Source organism: Saccharomyces paradoxus, chromosome VI (genome assembly GCF_002079055.1).
Source record: "Saccharomyces paradoxus chromosome VI, complete sequence".
NCBI lineage: Eukaryota > Fungi > Ascomycota > Saccharomycetes > Saccharomycetales > Saccharomycetaceae > Saccharomyces > Saccharomyces paradoxus.
The window spans coordinates 235,376-257,799 of record NC_047492.1 but is presented as its reverse complement, the minus strand read 5'-3'; the positions used below and the strand labels follow the sequence as shown (position 1 = coordinate 257,799).

The 22,424-nt window shown below is 39.9% G+C and overlaps 16 protein-coding genes and 1 non-coding gene across 17 annotated transcripts; 11 read left to right on the top strand and 6 right to left on the bottom strand.

Moving 5' to 3' along the window:
* Positions 1–55: 55 nt before the first annotated feature.
* On the top strand, positions 56–1,144 carry CNN1 (centromere-binding protein CNN1; the record flags this gene model as incomplete). The annotated part of the gene is made up of 1 exon (XM_033910220.1): positions 56–1,144. The coding sequence occupies one exon, from the start codon at positions 56–58 to the stop codon at positions 1,142–1,144; it is 1,089 nt and encodes a 362-aa protein (XP_033766111.1).
* Positions 1,145–1,216: 72 nt separating this feature from the next.
* On the bottom strand, positions 1,217–2,218 carry MRX20 (Mrx20p; the record flags this gene model as incomplete). Its single annotated transcript, XM_033910219.1, has 2 exons — positions 1,217–2,134; positions 2,207–2,218. The coding sequence occupies 2 exons, from the start codon at positions 2,216–2,218 to the stop codon at positions 1,217–1,219; spliced, it is 930 nt and encodes a 309-aa protein (XP_033766110.1).
* Positions 2,219–2,778: 560 nt separating this feature from the next.
* Positions 2,779–4,224, top strand: DUG1 (metallodipeptidase; the record flags this gene model as incomplete). The annotated part of the gene is made up of 1 exon (XM_033910218.1): positions 2,779–4,224. The coding sequence occupies one exon, from the start codon at positions 2,779–2,781 to the stop codon at positions 4,222–4,224; it is 1,446 nt and encodes a 481-aa protein (XP_033766109.1).
* A 156-nt stretch (positions 4,225–4,380) lies between these two features.
* Positions 4,381–5,097, top strand: IRC6 (Irc6p; the record flags this gene model as incomplete). Its single annotated transcript, XM_033910217.1, has 1 exon — positions 4,381–5,097. One exon carries the CDS (start codon positions 4,381–4,383, stop codon positions 5,095–5,097), a length of 717 nt encoding a protein of 238 aa, XP_033766108.1.
* Positions 5,098–5,132: 35 nt separating this feature from the next.
* On the bottom strand, positions 5,133–5,735 carry KEG1 (Keg1p; the record flags this gene model as incomplete). Its single annotated transcript, XM_033910216.1, has 1 exon — positions 5,133–5,735. One exon carries the CDS (start codon positions 5,733–5,735, stop codon positions 5,133–5,135), a length of 603 nt encoding a protein of 200 aa, XP_033766107.1.
* Positions 5,736–5,937: 202 nt separating this feature from the next.
* ERJ5 (Erj5p) lies at positions 5,938–6,825 on the top strand (the record flags this gene model as incomplete). The annotated part of the gene is made up of 1 exon (XM_033910215.1): positions 5,938–6,825. The coding sequence occupies one exon, from the start codon at positions 5,938–5,940 to the stop codon at positions 6,823–6,825; it is 888 nt and encodes a 295-aa protein (XP_033766106.1).
* A 122-nt stretch (positions 6,826–6,947) lies between these two features.
* SAP155 (Sap155p) lies at positions 6,948–9,941 on the bottom strand (the record flags this gene model as incomplete). The annotated part of the gene is made up of 1 exon (XM_033910214.1): positions 6,948–9,941. One exon carries the CDS (start codon positions 9,939–9,941, stop codon positions 6,948–6,950), a length of 2,994 nt encoding a protein of 997 aa, XP_033766105.1.
* Positions 9,942–10,644: 703 nt separating this feature from the next.
* OSW7 (Osw7p) lies at positions 10,645–12,162 on the top strand (the record flags this gene model as incomplete). Its single annotated transcript, XM_033910213.1, has 1 exon — positions 10,645–12,162. One exon carries the CDS (start codon positions 10,645–10,647, stop codon positions 12,160–12,162), a length of 1,518 nt encoding a protein of 505 aa, XP_033766104.1.
* Positions 12,163–12,234: 72 nt separating this feature from the next.
* IRC5 (putative ATPase) lies at positions 12,235–14,790 on the bottom strand (the record flags this gene model as incomplete). The annotated part of the gene is made up of 1 exon (XM_033910212.1): positions 12,235–14,790. One exon carries the CDS (start codon positions 14,788–14,790, stop codon positions 12,235–12,237), a length of 2,556 nt encoding a protein of 851 aa, XP_033766103.1.
* Positions 14,791–14,997: 207 nt separating this feature from the next.
* Positions 14,998–16,671, top strand: RSC8 (Rsc8p; the record flags this gene model as incomplete). Its single annotated transcript, XM_033910211.1, has 1 exon — positions 14,998–16,671. The coding sequence occupies one exon, from the start codon at positions 14,998–15,000 to the stop codon at positions 16,669–16,671; it is 1,674 nt and encodes a 557-aa protein (XP_033766102.1).
* Positions 16,672–16,818: 147 nt separating this feature from the next.
* On the bottom strand, positions 16,819–17,175 carry CDC26 (anaphase promoting complex subunit CDC26; the record flags this gene model as incomplete). Its single annotated transcript, XM_033910210.1, has 1 exon — positions 16,819–17,175. One exon carries the CDS (start codon positions 17,173–17,175, stop codon positions 16,819–16,821), a length of 357 nt encoding a protein of 118 aa, XP_033766101.1.
* Positions 17,176–17,350: 175 nt separating this feature from the next.
* Positions 17,351–17,423, top strand: SPAR_Ftrna10K. Its single transcript has one exon. It is a non-coding gene; the product is annotated as a tRNA-Lys (tRNA).
* Positions 17,424–17,531: 108 nt separating this feature from the next.
* SPAR_F00960 (uncharacterized protein) lies at positions 17,532–18,053 on the bottom strand (the record flags this gene model as incomplete). Its single annotated transcript, XM_033910209.1, has 1 exon — positions 17,532–18,053. The coding sequence occupies one exon, from the start codon at positions 18,051–18,053 to the stop codon at positions 17,532–17,534; it is 522 nt and encodes a 173-aa protein (XP_033766100.1).
* Positions 18,054–18,116: 63 nt separating this feature from the next.
* Positions 18,117–19,061, top strand: PHO4 (phosphate-sensing transcription factor PHO4; the record flags this gene model as incomplete). Its single annotated transcript, XM_033910208.1, has 1 exon — positions 18,117–19,061. One exon carries the CDS (start codon positions 18,117–18,119, stop codon positions 19,059–19,061), a length of 945 nt encoding a protein of 314 aa, XP_033766099.1.
* Positions 19,062–19,362: 301 nt separating this feature from the next.
* Positions 19,363–19,806, top strand: QCR6 (ubiquinol--cytochrome-c reductase subunit 6; the record flags this gene model as incomplete). Its single annotated transcript, XM_033910207.1, has 1 exon — positions 19,363–19,806. One exon carries the CDS (start codon positions 19,363–19,365, stop codon positions 19,804–19,806), a length of 444 nt encoding a protein of 147 aa, XP_033766098.1.
* An 852-nt stretch (positions 19,807–20,658) lies between these two features.
* RPL29 (60S ribosomal protein eL29) lies at positions 20,659–20,838 on the top strand (the record flags this gene model as incomplete). Its single annotated transcript, XM_033910206.1, has 1 exon — positions 20,659–20,838. One exon carries the CDS (start codon positions 20,659–20,661, stop codon positions 20,836–20,838), a length of 180 nt encoding a protein of 59 aa, XP_033766097.1.
* A 293-nt stretch (positions 20,839–21,131) lies between these two features.
* RRT5 (Rrt5p) lies at positions 21,132–21,971 on the top strand (the record flags this gene model as incomplete). Its single annotated transcript, XM_033910205.1, has 1 exon — positions 21,132–21,971. One exon carries the CDS (start codon positions 21,132–21,134, stop codon positions 21,969–21,971), a length of 840 nt encoding a protein of 279 aa, XP_033766096.1.
* Between the last annotated feature and the right edge of the window lie 453 nt (positions 21,972–22,424).

Below are 22,424 nucleotides of genomic sequence, written 5' to 3'. Positions count from 1 at the left end.
CGCGTTACAGATCAATGACACGCATGACGGTTAGTAACCAAACAAGAAGGGAATAATGAGTACTCCAAGGAAGACCGCCGGTGAAAACGAAGATACAGAAGTTTCAGAGATTAGAACCCCTTTTCGGGAGAGAGCCCTTGAAGAACAACGTCTCAAGGATGAGATACTGATTAGGAATACGCCAGGTTATAGAAAACTTTTATCCGCTTCTACCAAGTCTCATGACATCCTTAATAAAGATCCTGACGAAGTACGAAGTTTTTTGCAAGACTTAAGCCAAGTGTTGGCACGCAAATCCCAAGGCAACGATACAAAAACTGACAAGACTCAGGCACGGAACCTAATAGGTGAACTAACGTACGAGGAGAACCGGGTAGAGGAAGATGAGTTTCTTCAGAGCAGGAATGAGAATACCACAGATAACAGCATTAACGATGAAACGCAAGCAGGTTATACTTCGTTATCACAAACCGTATTTGCACAATTGCAAGAAAGAGACAAGGGTCTGAAAAGTAGAAAGATTGATCCGATCATTATACAAGACGCTCCCATGACAGGACACGAAGATGAGTCGATAGTATACTCTTCGGATAATGCTAACAATATCTCTATGGACGTTTTGGATACATTGCCAGGCATTGGAATGGATCAAAAAGATGAACCGCCAGTACGTGATCCGGAACCAACTTCTACAACGCAACAGGAAGAAGCACTATCTGAAGTGTTACCAAGCGACGACAAAAAGGAAGTAGAAGAAGAGGTGGAAAACGAAGAATATTTGTTAACAAATGCCAGTGACGACGATTTGGATGACATAGGCAATGATCCTGAGCGTTTAAATATCCCGGCAGTGAGGCGTTCTTCTGTAAAACCGCTACAGATAATGGATTTAAAGCACCTTACAAGGCAATTTTTGAATGAGAATGAAATAATATTACCGAAACAAACGTGGTCTACTATGCAGGAAGAGTCTTTAAATATAATGGATTTTTTAAAACAAAGAATCGGCACCTTGCAAAAACAGGATCTTGTAGATTCATTTATTGATATGGGTGTTATCAATAACGTTGATGATATGTTCGAACTCGCGCACGAATTGCTTCCTCTAGAACTTCAATCGAGGATTGAAAGTTACTTGTTTTAAAGAATACCGTAGAAAAATAATTAAATAGCAAGGAAAATGTATGTACAGAAAGGAGTTGAGATTCACATATTATCAAGACCTGGAGGAGAAGCCCAGCAACAAACTAACCTGTTCATAAACAGTGAACGTTAAGCCACCCGAGATACCGACTTTCATGAATCTAAAAATGGAGCCCTTCCAGAATGTGGCCATGCCTTCTTGAACAAATATTCTATACATACAATTTAACGTATTTTTGTATTCAGTTTTGGCATTTTGACTCATCATTCTTGTCTTTACGACATCAATGGGTTGAGTCATTGCCACAAGTGTAAAAGAGGTGGCCAACCCCGTTATTGCTGAGGATGCCTTGTCGTTTCTTCCTTGCAGCAACCGTTTAAATGCTGTGTACGCAGTGAATTGAATAGAAGTGTTGGCTATCTGTCTGAATATAGTGGGCGTTGTTCCCTGGACGAATGCGGCAAGGCCTCTTGTTTGATACATGTGTTTGACTGCGGGAAGTAGCCTCTCGATACGAGCCACAGGAGTAGCCTTGGTCGCCGCCTTATGGAAAGTTGCCTTTGCGCTAGCTTCAGGTTGAGCTTTTTGCAACTTCTTATTATCGATCATCGCCGATTGAATCATAGTGGTCTTTATGTTTTCGAAAGGGATAATAAACAAACTTTCTACTATGCCTGTCAGTGTACCAGCAATTAGAAGGTTAGGACCGGTCAGTCTTTGGAAATTATCATTATTATCAATGTTATTATTCAGGGAGTGGCATAGCTTATCAAACGTAATGAACCTTAAAATGGTCTTCCCAAATGCGGCCACATTTAAAGCAGAGCAACCAACAAAGTACGACTTAATCTGAGGTAAAATGATCTCAAAAGCGGTACCTTTTGGTTGCAATTGCAAACCGGTCTTTAAGTACTCAAATGGGTACGTCATTGTTGTTTGAAACACTGCAGCGACACTGCCTGCAGTGATTTGCTTGTAAAGGTCAGAGTTCTGTGAAGGAGACAAATGGAAGTGTTAATAAAATAGCATTATCGGGCTTGAAACAGAACATTTTTTACTTACCTGGTTGGCCATATCAGATGTTGTCTTGCTGCTCTTCTCTTTACGGTCTGATTGCCTTGTGAGACTAATTAGTTTTTCAATTATATTCGATTGAAAAACTGCTTAATAAGGCAGAAGAACTTCCTACTTTTGACGCAGAGCCCTTTGAATTAAGCAGTCAGACAAAATTAGCATATACAAGAAGGGAAAATCCCTGTTATCTTTTCTAAAAGTCATGTTGACAAGACAGTTCCCAAATCCTTGGATCAGTAACTCCGATGTCGCTCCAACCAGCGAAGGGAAACCAAACAAGGCGCCGGTTGAGTTCCTCGAGTAATCGATAGGTCGACACCGTATTGTGCCCCCCAGTCAGTAGGCTAAGAACTTGGGGATGTCCTCAGAATAAGTATTGTATTCCTTTTAGTTGACCAATGCCACAGCATTTTTTGGCAATATCCCTTATAATCGTCATTCAAAACGGCTACGAAAAAATGTGTCAAAAAAAAGATACAGCATAATAGCAACCTGTTCTTCTTATCACTCGACTTTTCTTTCATTGTTAGTTCAGTTGCTCCAGAGCATCGTACGCAAGCATGTCTCACTCACTTACTTCAGTTTTCCAAAAGATTGACACTTTAAAGCCTCAATTCTTCAGCAGATTGACCAAGGCTATTCAAATCCCCGCTGTTTCTTCAGATGAGTCACTAAGGCCCAAAGTCTTTGACAAGGCCAAGTTTATCTCTGAGCAACTTTCGCAATCAGGGTTCCATGACATTAAGATGGTGGACCTGGGCATTCAGCCTCCACCAATTTCTACGCCAAATTTGTCTTTACCACCTGTGATTCTATCCAGGTTCGGTGACGACCCTTCGAAAAAGACTGTGCTGGTATACGGTCATTATGACGTGCAACCTGCTCAATTGGAGGACGGTTGGGATACTGAGCCATTCAAGCTTGTCATTGATGAGGCAAAAGGTATTATGAAAGGCAGGGGTGTCACTGATGACACGGGTCCCTTATTATCTTGGATTAACGTTGTGGACGCCTTTAAAGCATCCGGACAAGAATTCCCCGTTAACTTGGTTACTTGTTTCGAAGGAATGGAGGAGAGTGGTTCTCTGAAATTAGATGAATTGATTAAAAAGGAGGCCAATGGTTACTTCAAAGGTGTCGACGCCGTTTGTATTTCCGATAATTATTGGTTAGGTACTAAGAAGCCCGTTTTGACTTATGGTCTAAGAGGTTGCAACTACTATCAAACCATTATTGAAGGTCCAAGTGCAGATTTACACTCTGGTATCTTTGGTGGTGTTGTTGCTGAACCCATGATCGATTTGATGCAAGTTCTAGGTTCGCTTGTAGATTCTAGGGGGAAAATCTTGATTGACGGTATCGACGAGATGGTTGCTCCTCTAACCGAGAAGGAAAAGGCTTTATACAAGGACATCGAATTTAGCGTTGAAGAGTTGAACGCTGCAACCGGCTCCAAGACAAGTTTGTACGACAAGAAGGAAGACATCTTGATGCATAGATGGAGGTATCCTTCATTGTCCATTCATGGTGTGGAAGGTGCCTTTTCCGCTCAAGGTGCAAAGACTGTCATTCCAGCTAAGGTCTTCGGTAAGTTTTCCATTAGAACTGTTCCTGACATGGATTCTGAGAAACTGACCTCCTTGGTTCAGAAGCATTGCGATGCCAAATTCAAGTCTTTGAACTCTCCAAACAAGTGCAGGACAGAATTGATTCATGATGGTGCTTATTGGGTTTCTGATCCGTTCAACGCCCAATTTACCGCTGCTAAAAAGGCCACGAAATTGGTCTATGGTGTGGATCCTGATTTTACTAGAGAAGGCGGTTCGATTCCAATCACTTTGACCTTCCAAGACGCCTTGAACACCAGTGTCTTATTGTTGCCAATGGGTAGAGGTGATGATGGCGCCCATTCCATCAATGAAAAGTTGGATATTTCAAATTTTGTTGGTGGTATGAAGACCATGGCTGCTTACTTGCAATACTACTCTGAATCGCCAGAAAACTAAGTTATTTTATATATATATATATGTATGTATGTGTAAATTACATGCCATTTCAAGTTTACTCATTCCTATTCAAATTCTGGAAAGAGAGAAAAAACAGAAAACTCTCTATAGAGTGAAGCAAGAAGTAGTGGGATAGTATATAAACGCAAAAATACCATGAATACCCTTCAATATCCTCAAAATAAAATATTGGTGTTATCGGATCACCCACACAACCTTTTAAAAACGCAACTTTTGCAAGACTTATTTCATTGCACTAGCATCAGCGTCAGTATAGTTAAGGACCAAACTTGGGAGAATAAATACTATAAAACCCATTTCGACCTGTACATCGACTCTTGCAAAGAGATACCAGTATGGATAGAAGAATTTATTACGCCTGAATGTGAACCGCTCAGAAATGTTATGGCAGGAATAATCTTAATAACAGATATCCGACTAACAAAGCCTCAAGAACTGTTGCAGCAATTCTTGGCGGCAGTTCATCGAAATACGTTTGTCGTATTAGTCAATGTGAACGAAGAAGTCGAGCAAGAGGAAATCGATGATCTGAATGAAATATGGAGCAACGCTTTTACGAACATCATCGAATTTATAAACTGGACAAGGTCAAAACCCACCATCAATCATAACGAATATGGAGAAAAATTGGGGCTTGATCGGATCCAGGAAATTATAGATACTCACGACTGGTTAAACTGTGAGCTTCTACCAGTCACTACAATAAAGGAGGAAATGCCTAAAGAAATGCCCCTCGAACAAATAATTGGAAATTTACAAAATGCAAGGCTAAAATATAAGTCTATGAAGAATAGCAGTGAAGCTGATGCTTTTGCGAATGAAATGGCCGATGAACTCTCCAAATTTTTATGAGTATATATATATATATAGTAAATCAATAAAATCACTCACTTTGTTAATAGTTTTTTGTATGCTGTTAATAGTATAGGGAAGTATGCTAATAAAACCACCCTATTGATTACATCCAAAGTTGGAGTAGAGTGATAGTTTTTGATTTGAATATTCAATAGCAGCAATGCGAATTCGCTCAGGTAGAGAATGGGCAACGTAATAAATGTATTAACCTTCCAGACGAGTGTTCTTTCCTTTACACCTTTCCGTTTGAAAAGTTTGCACCAATGACAATATGCTTGTGATAAAGACAAACAAATAATGAAACTAGAATATGATGCGTTCTTCAGGATCAATGCATGCTCATAATCATCGTAAAAATGGATTACTCTGACCAAGTATATGAAATCTAGGTCCTTTAAGAAGGTTCTTGAAAGCAAACCATTTTTTAACCCGTGGAATCTGAGTAACCAAATAACTTCCACGAGGCTGGAACAGAGCATCAAATATATCAAAAATTCGTGGATGCCTCCCGGTAAAAACCGAGACCCTACCAATGGCATTAATATCAGCCACCGTATCAATAATGCTGCATACAAGAAGCTTGTAGCTAATTGATAATACTGGTAAAGCTTATGTGTGAATCTGATACCTGCCATTTTCAAATTCTCGTTAAATATACGTGACTGACCAAATGCTTTTGTTCACGTTGTGTTTACCTTATTTCCTCATTCGAAGGTAAATCATGTTAATTTTTCCACATTTAAAATAAATAATCACGAAAAAATGAGATATTCAAATTAACACGTAGCAAAAGAACGGAAAACAGTCAAATAATCAAGGCTACAGATCACTAGAAGAATGAACAATTATTGGAAACTAATGTTGGTTGTTCTGGGATTGTTATCTTTGTCATATGCTTTTACCACTATTGAAACAGAAATTTTCCAATTACAAAATGAAATAAGTACGAAATATGGCCCAGACATGAACTTCTACAAATTCTTGAAGTTACCTAAACTGCAGAAATCTAGTACAAAGGAGATTACCAAAAACTTAAGAAAGCTATCCAAAAAGTACCACCCGGATAAAAACCCCAAATATCGTAAATTATATGAAAGGTTAAACCTCGCTACTCAAATTCTTTCCAATGGTTCCAATCGTAAGATTTATGATTATTATTTACAGAATGGGTTTCCAAACTATGATTTCCATAAGGGTGGCTTTTATTTTACCAGAGTAAAGCCTAAGACGTGGTTTATACTGGCTTTTATTTGGATAATCATTAATATTGGACAATATATCATTTCTGTTATACAATATCGTTCCCAAAGATCAAGAATTGAAAGCTTCATCAGTCAATGTAAACAGCAGGACGATACTAATGGACTAGGAGTAAAAGAGCTAACGTTTAAACAACATGAAGAGGATGAGGGTAAAAATTTGGTTGTAAGGTTTAGCGACGTCTATGTTGTAGAGCCTGATGGAAATGAAACTCTGATTTCACCAGATACCTTAAACAAACCTTCAATAAAGAATTGTTTGTTCTGGAAAATACCTGCTTCGATTTGGAACGGGACGTTGGGCAGATTTGTTGGCAGTACTCCAGAAGAAGAAATAATAAGGGATAGTAAAAAGTATGATGGGGAGCAAACCAGAAAGAGGAACAAGGTAAAAAGGAACCCTGCGAAGAAAGGCCAAAAGAAAATGGAATTACCTAACGGCAAAGTGATCTATTCACGCAAATGAGGCGTAAGAAGAAGTAATATCATCATGATGAATGAATGAATGAATAGAAAACTACATAGTACTTATACATATAAATTAATATATATATATATAAAAATTAAAGAAAAGTACAAAACAATGTATCATTCATGATCATAATCATTATCATTATCAGCATCTTCATTATAATTACGAGCATTATCATTGTCATTATCATTATTATCGTTATTATTATTATTAGTAGTATTATGGTTGTTATTGTTAATGTTACTATTATTGTTCTTGTCCTCCGGAGGTCCCAGTATGAAAACCCCATTCTCCGTGTTCTTATTATCAACGTCTTCTTGAGCCCTATTGATTAACATTTCTCTTAACTTGTTGTGTAAATCAGATTCTGTAGATAACGACAATTGTTCCTCTAAAGACTCGACGTTGATCAATTGGCCGCCACCATTTGTACCATTACTAATCCCGGTATCTGAATCAAAGATTTCATTACTATTATTTGCATCACCATTTGGAGTTAGTACCGAACTATTATCAGGTAGCTGTGGAATGATGTTACCATTTCCATCATCAATATAACTTCCACCGCCAAGTATTTTTGAGTACATCATTCTCGTTTCGTTTAACACTTCTTCAGAGTAGTATTGCCATTCTTCTGTTTGTAAAATCACTTGAATATCAGGAGATATTAGTTCCACTTTGTATAATTTGGAAAATTTGACCACTTCTTCTGCAATTAAGACAATATGACCCATATATCCCAAATTCATTTTCCTCAGCTCATAAAATTTGTACGAATCCTGGTAACCCTTTAATATAAAGTCTGCAGTTATTTTGAAATCAAAATTTGGGTCTATAGGAACGGGAGTAAATCTGGAAACATCGGTTCCTGTTTCATCAGGTATAATGATATCGGTCATAAACTGATACGAACTCTTTAAGTTGAATAGAGACAAAACAAGGAAGGAATTATAGGAAAAATCCATCCTGCCATTGAAGATTTGCTGGATTATATCGAATATAACATTATGCCAAAAATTGTTCCAAGGATGTGTTAGAAATAGTTCCATTATTTTGGAAACAATTCGCGTATCATACAGTTTGATCTTGAACAAATCCCCTACAGTGGGGTCAGTCCTTAGTTTTGTGTTTTGCTTCATATTTATATATGGAATTTCAAAGCTCTCGTCTATTTCATCGCCATAATCACTTTCATCATCATTATCGTTATTGTCATTATTATTTTTACTGCTTTTATTTGTTAGGTCGTCATTAATGTTACGTGTTGGAGAGTGCTTCGTTTTAAGTTGTTCCTTTTCTTCGATACTCAAATCGTTTAATGCATCTTGTAAATGATGAGATAATTGACTCCTTACTTTATCTCTCCGTCTGGCTATTCTTTCAGCCCTTTTGGAATTCATTAATCCCATATTAGAGCAATGCAGTAACTCAGCGATTAATTCCACTACTTTGAACCTTTCAAATCCTAGAGGTTTAAACTTTTCGTGCAACTGGTTTTCATGTAATGGGATGTTGGGATCATTTTCAATGTCTAAAATTATTTGAAAAAAATCCGACAAATGATTTGAAAATTTCCGGAGTAAATAGCCTAAATATATTGGATCTCTATTTGAAGGCGGATGCGTCTTTATAGTAGTGGTTAAAAGATTGACTTGGTCGTAGTCCGAATTGTTTTTTCTTATCAGTTCAATGACGATCGAGACTGTGGTATTTAATGCAGCACCCCTTTGGTTAATCATGATGTCGACTAGTTTCTCGATGGATTCGGGAGATGCTAGCTGTCTGGTCAAGGAGTTTGGACCAATGGAAATATCATCTAGAGGGGCATTAGCAGATATGGCAATCAGAGCCTTCAAGAAATCACCCACACAGGCTTGGATGTCTGCTGGTGACTCTCTGTTATTTAAAAAGCTTAAGCATTTGCTGATCAAGTTTTGGTCATACACTAATTCGATTATTCCCGTGGGAGATTCGATCTTATCTGTAGATATTATTTTCAGAAAAAAATCCATCAATAGGGAAATATCAACATGTTTTAACATATCATCCACAAAGCTCCTCTCCGTTCGAATGAAATTTAAATATTGGTCTTGCCTAGTCAACAACAGATTTTGGTTAATCTTTAAGAATATCGGTACCAGGGGTGAGTTTTCAGAATTGAAATTTGACTGATTGATGATGGACCAAATCTTGTTTAAGTATGATTGGTTTTTCACCAATGATTCACTGACCAACCATATATCTAAAGAAAAGATTTCAGATATTATAGTGGCCTTCGTCAAATAAGCGGATTCGTCGTCGTCGTTCGCATCGTCGTTGTTGTTGTCATCGTTGTCATTGTTACTAAACGAAGGGCTCCCGCGTTTTCGTCTCTTCTTGTTGCTGATATTATCATCCTCTCTCTCCTCTTCTTGTTCCGTATCAGATTCCACATAAATGTCCTCTTGCGAACTATCATCAAGCTGTTGCTGTTCCTGGTAATCTATTAGGTTGTTCAGGTCTACTGTAGTGGCGGTTTTGATCTTCGAGATACATTCCATCAGTTGGTCGACCAGATATTCCATATTATTTACTTTCTTATTCGTTTTCTTATCAAAGAAAAACCCAAAGCAAATGAAATCAAGTAAGGTCTTGTTTTGTCTAGATAATTCATTCAGTAGCTCCGTCTCTACAAGCATCCTTTCGATGAAAGAGTTGTCCAGGTTCTTCGTGGTGACCATCATGGGAGCGGTAGCATTGCTAATGTCCTCCTCATCCAAATCCGTTTTAGAAGTTGACCCAGAAGAAAATGATGTAGTGGAAGACTCGCTGGAATTCATGCTACGTTCCTCTTCCTCCTTCTCATACCGTTCTTGCTGATCATCCTTCTCAAACCGACTTTTCTGATCTCCACCTCCTGCTTTCACTTCATCGCCATGGCTATACTCCTCCGGAATAGAATCCAGGGAGTCATTCGTACCCCGCTGCTGCACGTTGTTAAAAATCGCAGGAATGGCCTTACCAACGCTTGGGTTGATCCTTTCCAGTTCATGTAGAACATGAAAATACTCATCTAGGATCTTATTGATATTAGAGTGATTGAGATTCTGTCCAAATGGCCAGAATGACATCTTTAAGCTGGCTTGTTGTTTTCGTCTTTCCTTTTTTCTTCGTAAGAAACTGCTGCTCCAAAAAATCAATAGAATGGGATGGCAGAGATTATTGTCTAGGGAAGTAACGCTTGTGTTTTAATCGTGTTGAAGTAAAATCAAAATGAAATAAAATGAAAATAATAAAAAAAGAGGAAGAAAAAAAGGGGATAGTCACTCAAACCCACTATCTAGCTTTAATCTCTCAGTCTCTTAACCGCTGCTTGGAGGAAAATACTGAGTCCAATGGTCGAATAATGCCTTTCTTCTAGTCGTTTTGGACCGGATGATACCACGATACTGTTGGTTTTGGTTCTAATTGGCCACTCAAAGTTATTTTTTTTCTTTTTCTCTAGAGGAAGGGATAGCCCTATTTAGCCCAACTTTATTATTACCAGCCCTGGACCAGCCCTTTTATTTATAAATTGTTGCCCTCGCTATAACCTGAAATAACCCTAATAATTTTGTTGTCATTTCGGCTCTTTTAAGCCACAATACAGGTATCACTTTAACAGGAATTACATAATGGTGCTTGAGATGAGACTTACATCGCACCAAGGCTTACTTTTTGATTATTAGGAGATTGGTTTGTTTCTGGTGTCATTACTGCTCTGTTTCTGCTACTGATTGAATTATCCTTTTGCAAAGAGAAAGAGGAAAAGGTGGTTAGTTCTTAACTAAAATCATGAAGGCCGTTTTCAAAGTAATGACTGCTTTGCTGGCTTGCCTGTTCATTGCAAGGTACCTGGTCTGTCAGCAAAACGGTCTAGGAAACTTTGCCACAGATTTACAGCCCATTTGCCAGCATACTGAGTTTTCAGTGGACTCGCTGTTCCATTCCAAACTGCTTGAAGGTTCAGCCGTTGCTGATTATTTGGTTGAAAAGTACTCGCAGTCAATAAGGCCGCTGGTTGAAAAGTACCCCAACTCACCTTTGAGGAGAATCGTGGCTCATCTTTACCGCTTTTGGTACAATGTTTTCTCTTTTTTAAGGCTAAAGGAACTCTGTTGTTCCGTACACTCCAAGCTGGGACCCTTGTTGAATCATCTGAGGATTGCCTGGTACTATTTGAAGCCATACACGGATAATGTGAAAAATGTTCTAGAAAATCCGTTTAATTCTTCTACGAATTGGATGAGATATGGTTCTTTTAGTGTCGACGGTACGCAGACTAAAGCCATTTTTGAGACAGACTCGGAAACAGAGGATTTTGAGGATGAGGATGAGGATGAAGATGAGGATGATGCTGATGCTGAGATCGAGGACGGGAGTAATGAGTACGAGTTCGAGGAAGAACAGGATGACCACGAGAACTCACAAATCGTCACTGCTGCCATTTTGCAGGATTTGTCAAAGATTATCATTGGTTCCAATAGCCATATAGAGTTGGAAACATACGAACCGCAATCACTAAAAATGGAATATGAAGCATGGATTAAGGCTATCGATTCAAAAATACACAAGGCGGCAACACTTTTGGATTCTGAGATACAATGTGTGTTCGAGACGGAGATGCGAAATAAATCTATGGAAATCACTAGCAAGCTTGATGATCTAAACAAGACTGTTTGTGAGCAATTAAGATTTCTGGATTTAAAGATCAAAGATATCAATTGCACCTCTAAATTTGATCCTACACAAAATAAGATAAAGTATTTTGATGAAACAGGTCAAGTTGAATTGGAAACTTACGTTACCAAATCATCGATTACATCGATACTGAAGAATTACAAATTACATTTGTTAGATTTTGAAAAATCGCTGTTCCGTTCATTGGATTCTTTTCTTACTGAAATGGCTAAACTAGCGGAATCGATTCGTCTTGAAAACGTCGAAGTTTACGAAGAGTGGGGGGACATAATGGTAAGTCAATGGTCGCAGAGAATGGCATACATGGATATAAGAAGCCTACATTTGAAAGACCAGTACGATCCTGAATATATCGAAGAAAATCATTTCAATTGGCTCCGTTTCATGAAATTAAAGAAAAAAGTTATTTCCGAGAGGAACCACCTGGTTAAACATGATCTGGATATGACTTCGATACTGGAATGGATTACTAAATTAAAGACCGATTTCCAGGGTACAAAAAATAATATTCAGGATACCTTTTTACAGCGAATGAACGCAGCGGACACTTTATTCAAGAACCGTGAACTAAAGGAACAATTAGAGGAAGAATTTGTACGACAAGAACATTGATCAAAAAATACGTCTGTATATGTATGTGTAGATAAATAGTTAAATAAAAAAAAATACTGTATGATAACCTAACTAAAGACCGGAGGTGGTTTCAAATAGCCTTATGTGCGGTAGATTTACCACCCTGTTGGCCTTGTATGCTTCAAGCGATCTATCAGTCAATTCTTCAACTTCTTTATCGGTCAGTTGGCCCTCAGTGGCCTTATTTTCCTCTTGTCCCCTATTTTCAAAACCAATACTGGATTCATCACTCATTAAAAGCATAGATAACTCTTGAACTAAGTCCTTATTAGTAACGTTGACACTCATTTTGTTTGACTTTAAAAATGAACCTTCATTTAACGCCAATTTTTTCAGGTTATTGAACTTTCCCATTTGGATAACCATTCTTTCCAAATTTCGCTTATTAGCTGCTCTGGTTAATATAACATGTTCTATAGTGTTATCACAACATAATCTATACACTATGACCGGTGATTCTTGGCCAATACGGTGACACCTGTCCATGGCTTGTAAATCCACCTGTGGGTTCCAATCGCTGTCAAACAGGACAACTGTATCTGCCCCAACTAGGTTGATACCCAATCCTGCGGCCCTTGTGGACAACAGGAAAATATTGTGCTTATCTTTCGGGCTATTAAATTTTTCTAGCTGATCCTTTCTTGTTTCATTATTTACTGAGCCATCGATCCGGAATGTCGCGAACGAATTTAAATCACACCAATCTTCAATCAAGTCAAGCATGTTAACAAACTGCGAATAAATGAGCACTTTATGCCCTTCAGATATTAATGGGGGAATTAATTTTTGTAAGATTTGTAATTTCCCGGACGTCTTTAAGAGGCTTTCCAAAGTCAAATCTTCTGGATGCAAATATGGGAAATAAAACAAAAACGTTGAATCAATAATCTGTCTTAATTGCATCATCATGTTTTGCAATTTCTTATTTGAAATTTCCACTTGCAGATTCTCCTTATATAGTTTGTCCATTTGCAACAAAGTTGGATTAATTTTATTGTCTGTATTTGAAGCTTCATTACTGGATAATTTATAGTTGATAAAATCTCGTATGGACCGATTAGAAACGTGACCGATATAGTCATCATTCAATGTGAAAAAATCTTTTATCAATTCCTTGAACATGGTTTTTTTCAACTTTCCATTTAATCCAGCCTTGTAGAACTTTTTCTGTGCCAAGGTCATCGGACAATTTATAATATATTCTCTCTTGGGCGGTAGAATATTTGCCAAAACAACTTTCTTCAACCTTCTTAAAAGGAATGGTTTTAAAATTGTGTGTAAATTGGAAATCAAATTTTTCTGTAGTTCATCATTTATTAGCTTATTTAATGCTTCAGAGTTAGAACCGGAGCCTAAATTTAAGCTATCGAAATCAAACCATTTATTGAATATCTCGAAATCGGCAAAAATATCTGGCATTATGAAATTCAAAAGTGACCACAATTCAGCTAGATTATTTTGTAAAGGCGTTCCCGTTAGTAGCAGTCTATTCGAGGTGTTGATTTTTTTTAATTCTTTAATCAATCTACAATTTATGTTTTTCAGACGATGGCCTTCATCGACAATTAAAAACTTCCAATTTTGACTCATGATCAACTCGGTATCTCTTAGAATAATTTCATATGATGTGATGATGATACCCGTGCCACCATGTTGTTTAAAAAAATTCCTCAACTTTGCGGAACGTTCTTTATAGCCATTTGCCCCATAATATTTCAGAACTGGTAGATCAGGAGCAAATTTCGCAAATTCATTCATCCAATTATCTAGAGTGCTTAATGGTGCAGTCACAAGAAAAGGGCCCTTTGTATCCATTTCGTATATGAACGCCAAAAGAGCAATACTTTGAACAGTTTTACCAAGGCCCATTTCATCGGCAAGAATTCCATTGAGGCCATTTTCATAAAGAGTAATCAGCCAGTTAAGACCTTCTAGTTGATATGGTTTTAAAGTACAGTTTTTTAACAAGTGAGGTTGCTTTATTGCTACATCTCCTGCCGCGCCGTTTTGGGAATTAGTATCTTCATGTTTTTTCTGTTTTTTGAAGAAATCCGTTATAGATTTTTTTTTTGTTTTACGTCTTTTGGGAGACTGTTCTTCATCATTAGCGTCGCCATTATCTTTTGTATTAAAGTTAGCCACTTCATTAGATCTTTGTAGTAAAGTGTCTGCGATTATACTAGAATACACTTGACTCTGCCTCACGAACTCGTTTAGCTTCTTCAATTTTAAAGAAACCGTCTTAGTATCCATCTCAGAGAGTTCATCGTCCAAGAAATTTTCCTCTGATTTCGTGTCTTTTGCCAGTTTATCCACCACTTGAGCTTGAACAGCTTCTGTATCGGAATCATCTTCTGAGTCCAGCTCAATATCTTCGTCTGAGTGCACGTCATCTTGCAACCACACGGGGGCAGTGCCGCTATTATCTTTGCCATTTCTATTGTCGTCTGAATCTGAATCTGAATCCAAAATGTCAGCAGTCAGGTCATTGACTTCCTTCTCCCGGTAATTGACCCCATTACTCATATTTCTCGTCCTTGCGGCCACTCTGGCCCCAACACCATCCTCAACAACAGTCATCAGTTTCCCGTTTGAGCATCTGCCCATCTCATCGCCAAATTTGATACTTCCTTATTTCATCACTCTTTTTTATGGTAATTTAATTATGGCGTTTCCGTTTGTCACCCGCTTGATGTGAAAAAGTTGGAAAAAACAAGTTTCATCAACATATAATTAATTAGTCGTCAGGTTTAGAGAGAAAGGTCGAAGAAAAGGTAGAGCAGAGAACCAAAAAGGAGATAGAACGCCAGGATAATGAGCGACACAGAGAAGGATAAGGATGTCTCCATGGTAGACTCGCACGAAACGACCGAGGAGCCACCCAGTACAACCACCAACACGCCATCTTTCCCTCACCTAGCACAGGAGCAGGCGAAGGAGGAATCTGCTACATTGGGAGCAGAAGTAGCTCATAAGAAGATCAACTACGAGCAAGAAGCACAGAAACTGGAGGAAAAGGCCCTTAGGTTCCTGGCCAAACAAACTCACCCGGTAATTATTCCATCGTTTGCCTCTTGGTTTGATATTTCGAAGATCCACGAGATTGAAAAAAGATCGAATCCAGACTTTTTCAACGACTCATCAAGATTCAAGACACCGAAGGCATATAAGGACACAAGAAATTTCATTATCAACACGTACCGTCTTTCGCCGTACGAATATTTGACTATTACCGCTGTGAGAAGGAATGTGGCCATGGATGTTGCCTCGATAGTGAAGATTCACGCGTTTTTGGAAAAATGGGGGTTGATCAATTACCAGATTGACCCCAGAACCAAGCCCAGTCTTATCGGGCCAAGTTTCACGGGTCATTTCCAAATAGTTCTGGACACCCCACAAGGGTTAAAGCCATTTTTACCAGAGAATGTGATCAAACAGGAAGCGGAAGGGGAAGATGGAGCGGAACCAAAGGTCAAGAAGGAGTTCCCCGTTAATCTTTCAATTAAGAAGAACGTTTACGATTCTGCACAAGACTTCAATGCATTACAAGATGAAAGCAGAAACTCGAGACAGATTCATAAAGTTTATATTTGCCATACATGTGGCAACGAGTCAATCAATGTGCGCTATCACAATTTGCGTGCACGGGACACCAACCTATGCTCCCGTTGTTTCCAAGAGGGTCATTTCGGCGCCAATTTCCAGTCATCAGATTTCATTAGGTTGGAAAACAACGGAAACGTAATTAAAAAAAACTGGTCAGACCAGGAGATGCTTTTATTGTTGGAGGGTATTGAAATGTATGAAGACCAGTGGGAAAAAATTGCTGACCATGTGGGTGGCCATAAGCGTGTGGAAGACTGCATTGAAAGGTTCCTAAGTTTACCGATCGAAGACAACTACATTCGTGAAGTTGTTGGTTCGAAACCCAACGGTAAGGGCGGCGACAGCCGCGATGGCGGCGTGTCTGGTTCGAAGTTGATGGAATGTGTGAATGACGCTGTTCAGACGTTATTGCAAGGCGATGACAAATTGAGTAAGGTCTCTGATAAGTCGAGGGAGATCTCCGAAAAGTACATTGAAGAGAGCCAGGCGATAATCCAAGAGTTGGTCAAGTTGACCATGGAGAAATTAGAGACCAAATTTACAAAGCTGTGTGATCTAGAAACGCAGCTGGAGATGGAAAAGCTGAAATATGTGAAGGAATCTGAAAAGATGCTAAACGACCGATTATCGCTGAGTAAGCAGATTCTTGACCTGAACAGGTCGTTGGAGGAGTTGAATGTGTCGAAGAAACTGGTACTGATTTCGGAGCAAGTAGACTCGGGCATACAACTAGTTGAGAAGGACCAAGAGGGCGGTAACGAAGACGGCAATACGGCCACAGGACATGGCGTGAAGCGTGTAGGCAAGGAAGGCGAGGAGGTGGCCGAGGGCGACTCTATTGCACAATTGCAGCCTCAGGTGTACAAACCGTGGTCATTGTAAAAAATAAAATAAAAATACATATAAAAAAAGAAAGCCTACAAAGTGTACTATTGTCATATTCTATATTTCTAATTCAACGTATATAAAACAAGAGAGAAGAAAAATTTATAAGTGAATGTAGATGCGTGTGCGTACGCGGATATGATATTATTCCTCGCGAATGTAAAAAGGGTTGTGGTTGTCGGTTGCATTGGACGTCTCGTGGGCGGTATTGCTGTCAGTAGACAAATGCAAGGAATTGAGGACCCTATTGTGCGCGACAGAGGCTGGTTTGTCGTTGTAAGATGACATGTCGTCATCGTCATCATTATCGTTGTCTTCGATATTCTGTGACACGTCTTGGATGTCCGTATGGGAGTGTAGCGATCCGCCATTTTTCCCTTGGAAGTATTTTGTCTTTTCGATATTTAGCTGTTGCTTGAGCTTCTGCTCGTTGAGATCGTCGATCAGGGAGGACACGTCGTCGTGGCTAAGCTGCAAGGTGGTAGGGGCCCTTCTAATCATCGAGTGTAATGGTTTGTTTTTTATGCCGCTAATTACCTATATGTGACATTATAGATCCACTATTTCTTTACTTTTGTGGAAAGTGAAAGGACAAAGAGAAGGGAGAAAAAAGAGAAATAAACAAATATGATAGATATGGTGCTCTTTTTAGCCCACAAAAACCAGAGATTAGAGTGCCTTGTTGGCGCAATCGGTAGCGCGTATGACTCTTAATCATAAGGTTAGGGGTTCGAGCCCCCTACAGGGCTTTTCTCTTTTTTTCATCCATTCTTCGTATCTCTATTTTGCATACTCTGCTCGGCTCTTATACAGCAAAACTAGGTTGATATAAAAAGAGATACAATTATATGTGTTATTTAGATTGGAAAAAGTCTCTGTCTAATGCGGTCGCCTAGGGTTCGTCCTTTCAGGCGTATGTAATGTAGCCATTCCTTAACGCCCATAAGCGCGAGTGATAAAACAAAGCTCTGCAATAGAGGCATGAGCAACACATCGCGAATCACAACTTTCGTAATTACTCCTAACTTTCGTGAGCGGGACGATGAGGGTGCCAGTTCCCTATACAATGCTTTCTTGAACACTTTCTCGAACCTCAAATCAGGTATGCTCAAATGTTTGTTAGGAGTTGGTGCCGTAGGTAAGTTCATTTCTACGTTCCCACAGTTTTTTCTTGCTGCCTTGCCTTCTCTGCGTATGGTGTGTATGTGTTTGTCTGTGTGTTTCCTATTCTGCAAGTGCGGTTTTCCTCGTTTTCTTTTTTTTTTTTTTGCCTCGCCCACAATATACAAGGCGAAAGGCTGACCCGGCCGCTCGCACGGAAATAATTGGCAAATGAGTCTTGGCCATAGAAAAATGTATATAATGAGGAAAGAAGTCATGCTTCGGAGAGAGCAAAAGAGAAGAGATGAGCAAGAGGAGATAGAACAAGAGCACGACGAGTCATGGGCCGTACAACTTCTGAGGGAATACACGGTTTCGTGGACGACCTAGAGCCCAAGAGCAGCATCCTTGATAAAGTCGGGGACTTTATCACCGTAAACACGAAACGGCATGATGAGCGCGAGGACTTGAATGGACAAAACGACGAACTAAACAATCAAGAGAATCGGAACGGCAGCGAGAATGGGAACGAGAATGAGAATGAACAAGATAGTCTCGCATTGGACGATCTTGACCGTGCTTTTGAGCTGGTGGAAGGTATAGACATGGACTGGATGATGCCGTCACATGCACACCACTCCCCGGCTACTACTGCTACAATCAAGCCGCGGCTATTATACTCGCCACTAATTCACACTCAAAATGCAGTGCCTGTAACTATTTCGCCTAACTTGGTTGCAACTACTACTTCTACAACATCCACTTCTTCAACATCCGCTAACAAAGTCACCAAAAACAAGATGAATAGTAGTCCGTATTTGAACAAGCGCAGAGGAAAGGCCGGGCCGGATTCGGCCACCTCACTATTTGAATTGCCCGACAGCGTTATCCCAACTCCGAAACCGAAACCAAAGCAATATCCGAAAGTTATTCTGCCGTCGAACAACACCAGGCGTGTATCACCGGCTACGACCAAGACCAACAGTAGTGAAGGCGTTGTCGTAGCGAGTGAGTCGCCTGTAATCGCGCCTCACGGGTTGAGCAATTCGCGGTCGCTGACTAAACGACGGTCATCGGGCGCCCTCGTGGATGATGACAAGCGCGAGTCGCACAAGCATGCGGAGCAAGCACGGCGTAACCGGCTGGCGGTCGCGTTGCACGAACTGTCGTCTCTAATCCCCGCGGAATGGAAACAGCAAAACGTGTCTGCCGCACCGTCCAAAGCGACAACAGTGGAGGCCGCCTGCCGGTACATCCGTCACTTACAGCAGAATGGGAGCACGTGACCGTGCACCAATGGGACGCACGCTCCCGGGCATATCGGACCGGGGCACGCCTCCCCTGCGCGTTGCTTGTTATAAGAGGCGCGCTGCTGGAAAGTGGCCCACACCGGGTTTCGAGATTTGGGACCTACTCTATCTTAAGGGCAGTATTGGTTGGCGCTTATTTGCACACATATTATATACTCACACACACGAGCGCACGCAAGCACTCAAGCACTCACACAGAAGCACAGAAGCACAGAAACACAGAGCATATATATACATATACACCTAGACACAAGGAAAAAGAAGAAAAAAATAGAAAATGGGCGTGTTGGAACTAGTTGGTGACTACTGGGAACAACTAAAGGTAACCGTTGTGCCTGTCGTGGCCGCGGCCGAAGATGACGATAAGGAGCAGCATGAACAAGAGAACGAAGAAGGAGGAGAAGAGAACGAAGAAGGAAAGGAAGAGGGAGATGGAGATGAAGATGAGGACGAAGATGAAGATGAAGACGATGATGAAGATGAAGAAGAAGAAGAAGTCACTGACCAATTGGAAGATTTGAGAGAACATTTTAAGAACACGGAGGAGGGTAAGGCGCTGGTACACCACTACGAGGAGTGTGCTGAAAGAGTTAAGATACAGCAACAGCAACCCGGCTACGCTGATCTTGAACACAAGGAGGACTGTGTGGAGGAATTCTTCCATCTACAGCACTATTTGGACACTGCTACGGCACCTAGATTATTTGACAAATTAAAGTAGTCTGTTTATCTGTCATATCCCCTATATTCATATTTATTCTGGGTCTTGTTACCATTTCTTCAAAAACCCGATCCTTATTTAACCTACTGTATTTAGAAAGTAAATAAATAAACTAAAATTAAAGTAAAATAAAATAAAGTAAACATGATCTTTCTTTCGGAGAGCAATGCTGAATCACACACATATACTGGTGGAAAGGGGGACGTAGTTTGTTTTTTTTTCTTATGTGGGCTTGCCTGTTTCGTCTCGCATCCGTGCATCTTCTTAAACCCATACAGTACCTGTTAATTTTTTCTAGTTTCCGATTTTTGGTTGTTTTTTTTTTACTGCGAGGGAAAAAAAATGTTCCTAGCCGCGCTCGGGAAAACCAACCATATTCTCAATGTAGGAAGTCCACGATTTTCCCTTTAGGCTTTGGCATAATCTCTGGATACATACAATTTCAAGATATTTCAATACTGCATATTTTAAGATTCAACCCATTATTTTGTAACATTCTCCTTTCAATATTCAAGATCCTCGGAACAACAATACAGTTAGAAAGTACGTTACATTATCATGCACTCGCCATCTCCCCACTGGAAATGCTGGTAGCCAAATCTGAGATGCTCTGAATGGCATATAGAGGAAAAAAGAAAATACTAGAAAATTACCGATGTTTGAACTTATAAGCAACGCTCCTTTTGGAATACTTAATCACTATTAGTATACTTCATTTCTAGTTGCCATGTAAGCATCACTTCAGATTGGCAGTTAGCAACCACGCCACTCCCCTCCGCCATTATGAATCTTTTTTACTAACTTTTTTGACAACTCGCAATTGCTGCGCGCATTCATCGTCTTCCTCAGAAAATGGCTAAGTCTAAGAACCATACCGCTCACAACCAAACCAGAAAGGCTCACAGAAACGGTATTAAGAAGCCAAAGACCTACAAGTACCCTTCTTTGAAAGGTGTTGATCCAAAGTTTAGAAGAAACCACAAGCATGCTCTACACGGTACTGCTAAGGCTTTGGCTGCTGCCAAGAAATAAACTTTTTAAGATTATAATACGTTAAAAATTTACATATTATTTTGTCTGATTTTATATAACATGTTTTATTATCTTAATTGAAGGAAAATTTATCTTAATATCCAGCACGGTTTTTTTATTTCTTTTTTTTTTATCATCTTCCCGCCGTTGTGCCACAAAAGAAACGTCACAAATTATAGCAACAAAATGTGAATGATTATATAAAACAAATTGCGATTCCCTTTTCTAAAGTAATAACACATAACTTGGTATAAGGCTACGCATACGCATACACACACGCAAACGCACACGCAATGACAGAACAAGTGAGCACTGACACCACCACTACCATTACCACAGTTTACATTTCGAACCTGCCTTTCACGGCCAGTGAGCGTGACCTACACACCTTCCTGAACAATTATGGCGCCAGCTCAGTCTTGATTCCAACACAGACAGTTCGCAGGTTCAGCAAAAGGCACAGTAATAACCCTCGCAAACCGCTAGGTATAGCGTTTGCCCAGTTTGCAAACAACACTTTGGCTCTGAAGGCCATTAAAGACCTGAACGGAACCGTTTTCCAAAATCAGAAACTATTCTTAAAATTGCACGTCCCCTACGAGGCAACTTCTACTCCAGATGCAGACGCTAAAAATCCCAAGGAAAAAAAGAAGGATAAGAAAACACCAGAAACTGCTGCGGACACGGTATACTGTCACGATTTGCCAGATGATATCACCGACAGTGAGATCCGTGAGTTGTTTCAGCTTTACTCGCCACAAGAGATCTGGATTTATAGGTCCAAAGTGTATAGGAGGAAGTGTATTCCCTTTGCTCCACACCAGATTACTGCCGCTTTGGTTACTTTACAATCTGAAACCCCCATTGGGGACATTTGTGACAATGTGGTTAAGACAGCTACTTTGAGGGGCAAACCGATAATTGTAAAGCCCGCCTACGTCTCCAAGATTCAAGAAATTAAACAACTGGTCAAGGATAACCTAACAAATGCGCGCGATCCTCCTCCAGCAGCATTAGCAGCGCCAGTAGAGCCAGCAGAGCCAGCACAAGAAGTGCAAGACAATGCAGAAACCAACAATGTCCCACCTCCACCAGCTTCTTCTTCTGATCGTCCAACTGTGGCCGCTGCTTAGAGCTTTATACAATTGAGATGGAGTACAAACAGTAAGAAAGTGACATAAAATACATATGTTCGTTAATGGCTAAATAAAACTAAATTCTACCTATTATTTTCTTTCCTTTTGCGGCAATGCAATACTTTCGAAGACTATGCACTTCTTCATCCGTACATCCTCCAACACCCATTTCTTATTCGTGTAAGAGCTGCTTTTTTAAAATAATGAGGCCTTGCTCTGCGCGCGCTTTCCAAAGAAAATTGTGAAAGCCTCTTACCTCATGGTCTCCCACTTTTCCCACTTCCCCTTCTGCGTCCGTTAGTACTGTAGACAGAGGTCCGTCCCAATTTCCTGGTAAACATACAGGCAGTTCTGCCTAGCGGCCAAGCTTTCCCCGCCTACTCTGCCACTGCTTCCAAGCAGGGCTCCAGTATGGTTTGGACCTACAGTCAATGGTTTGGCATCGCTCAG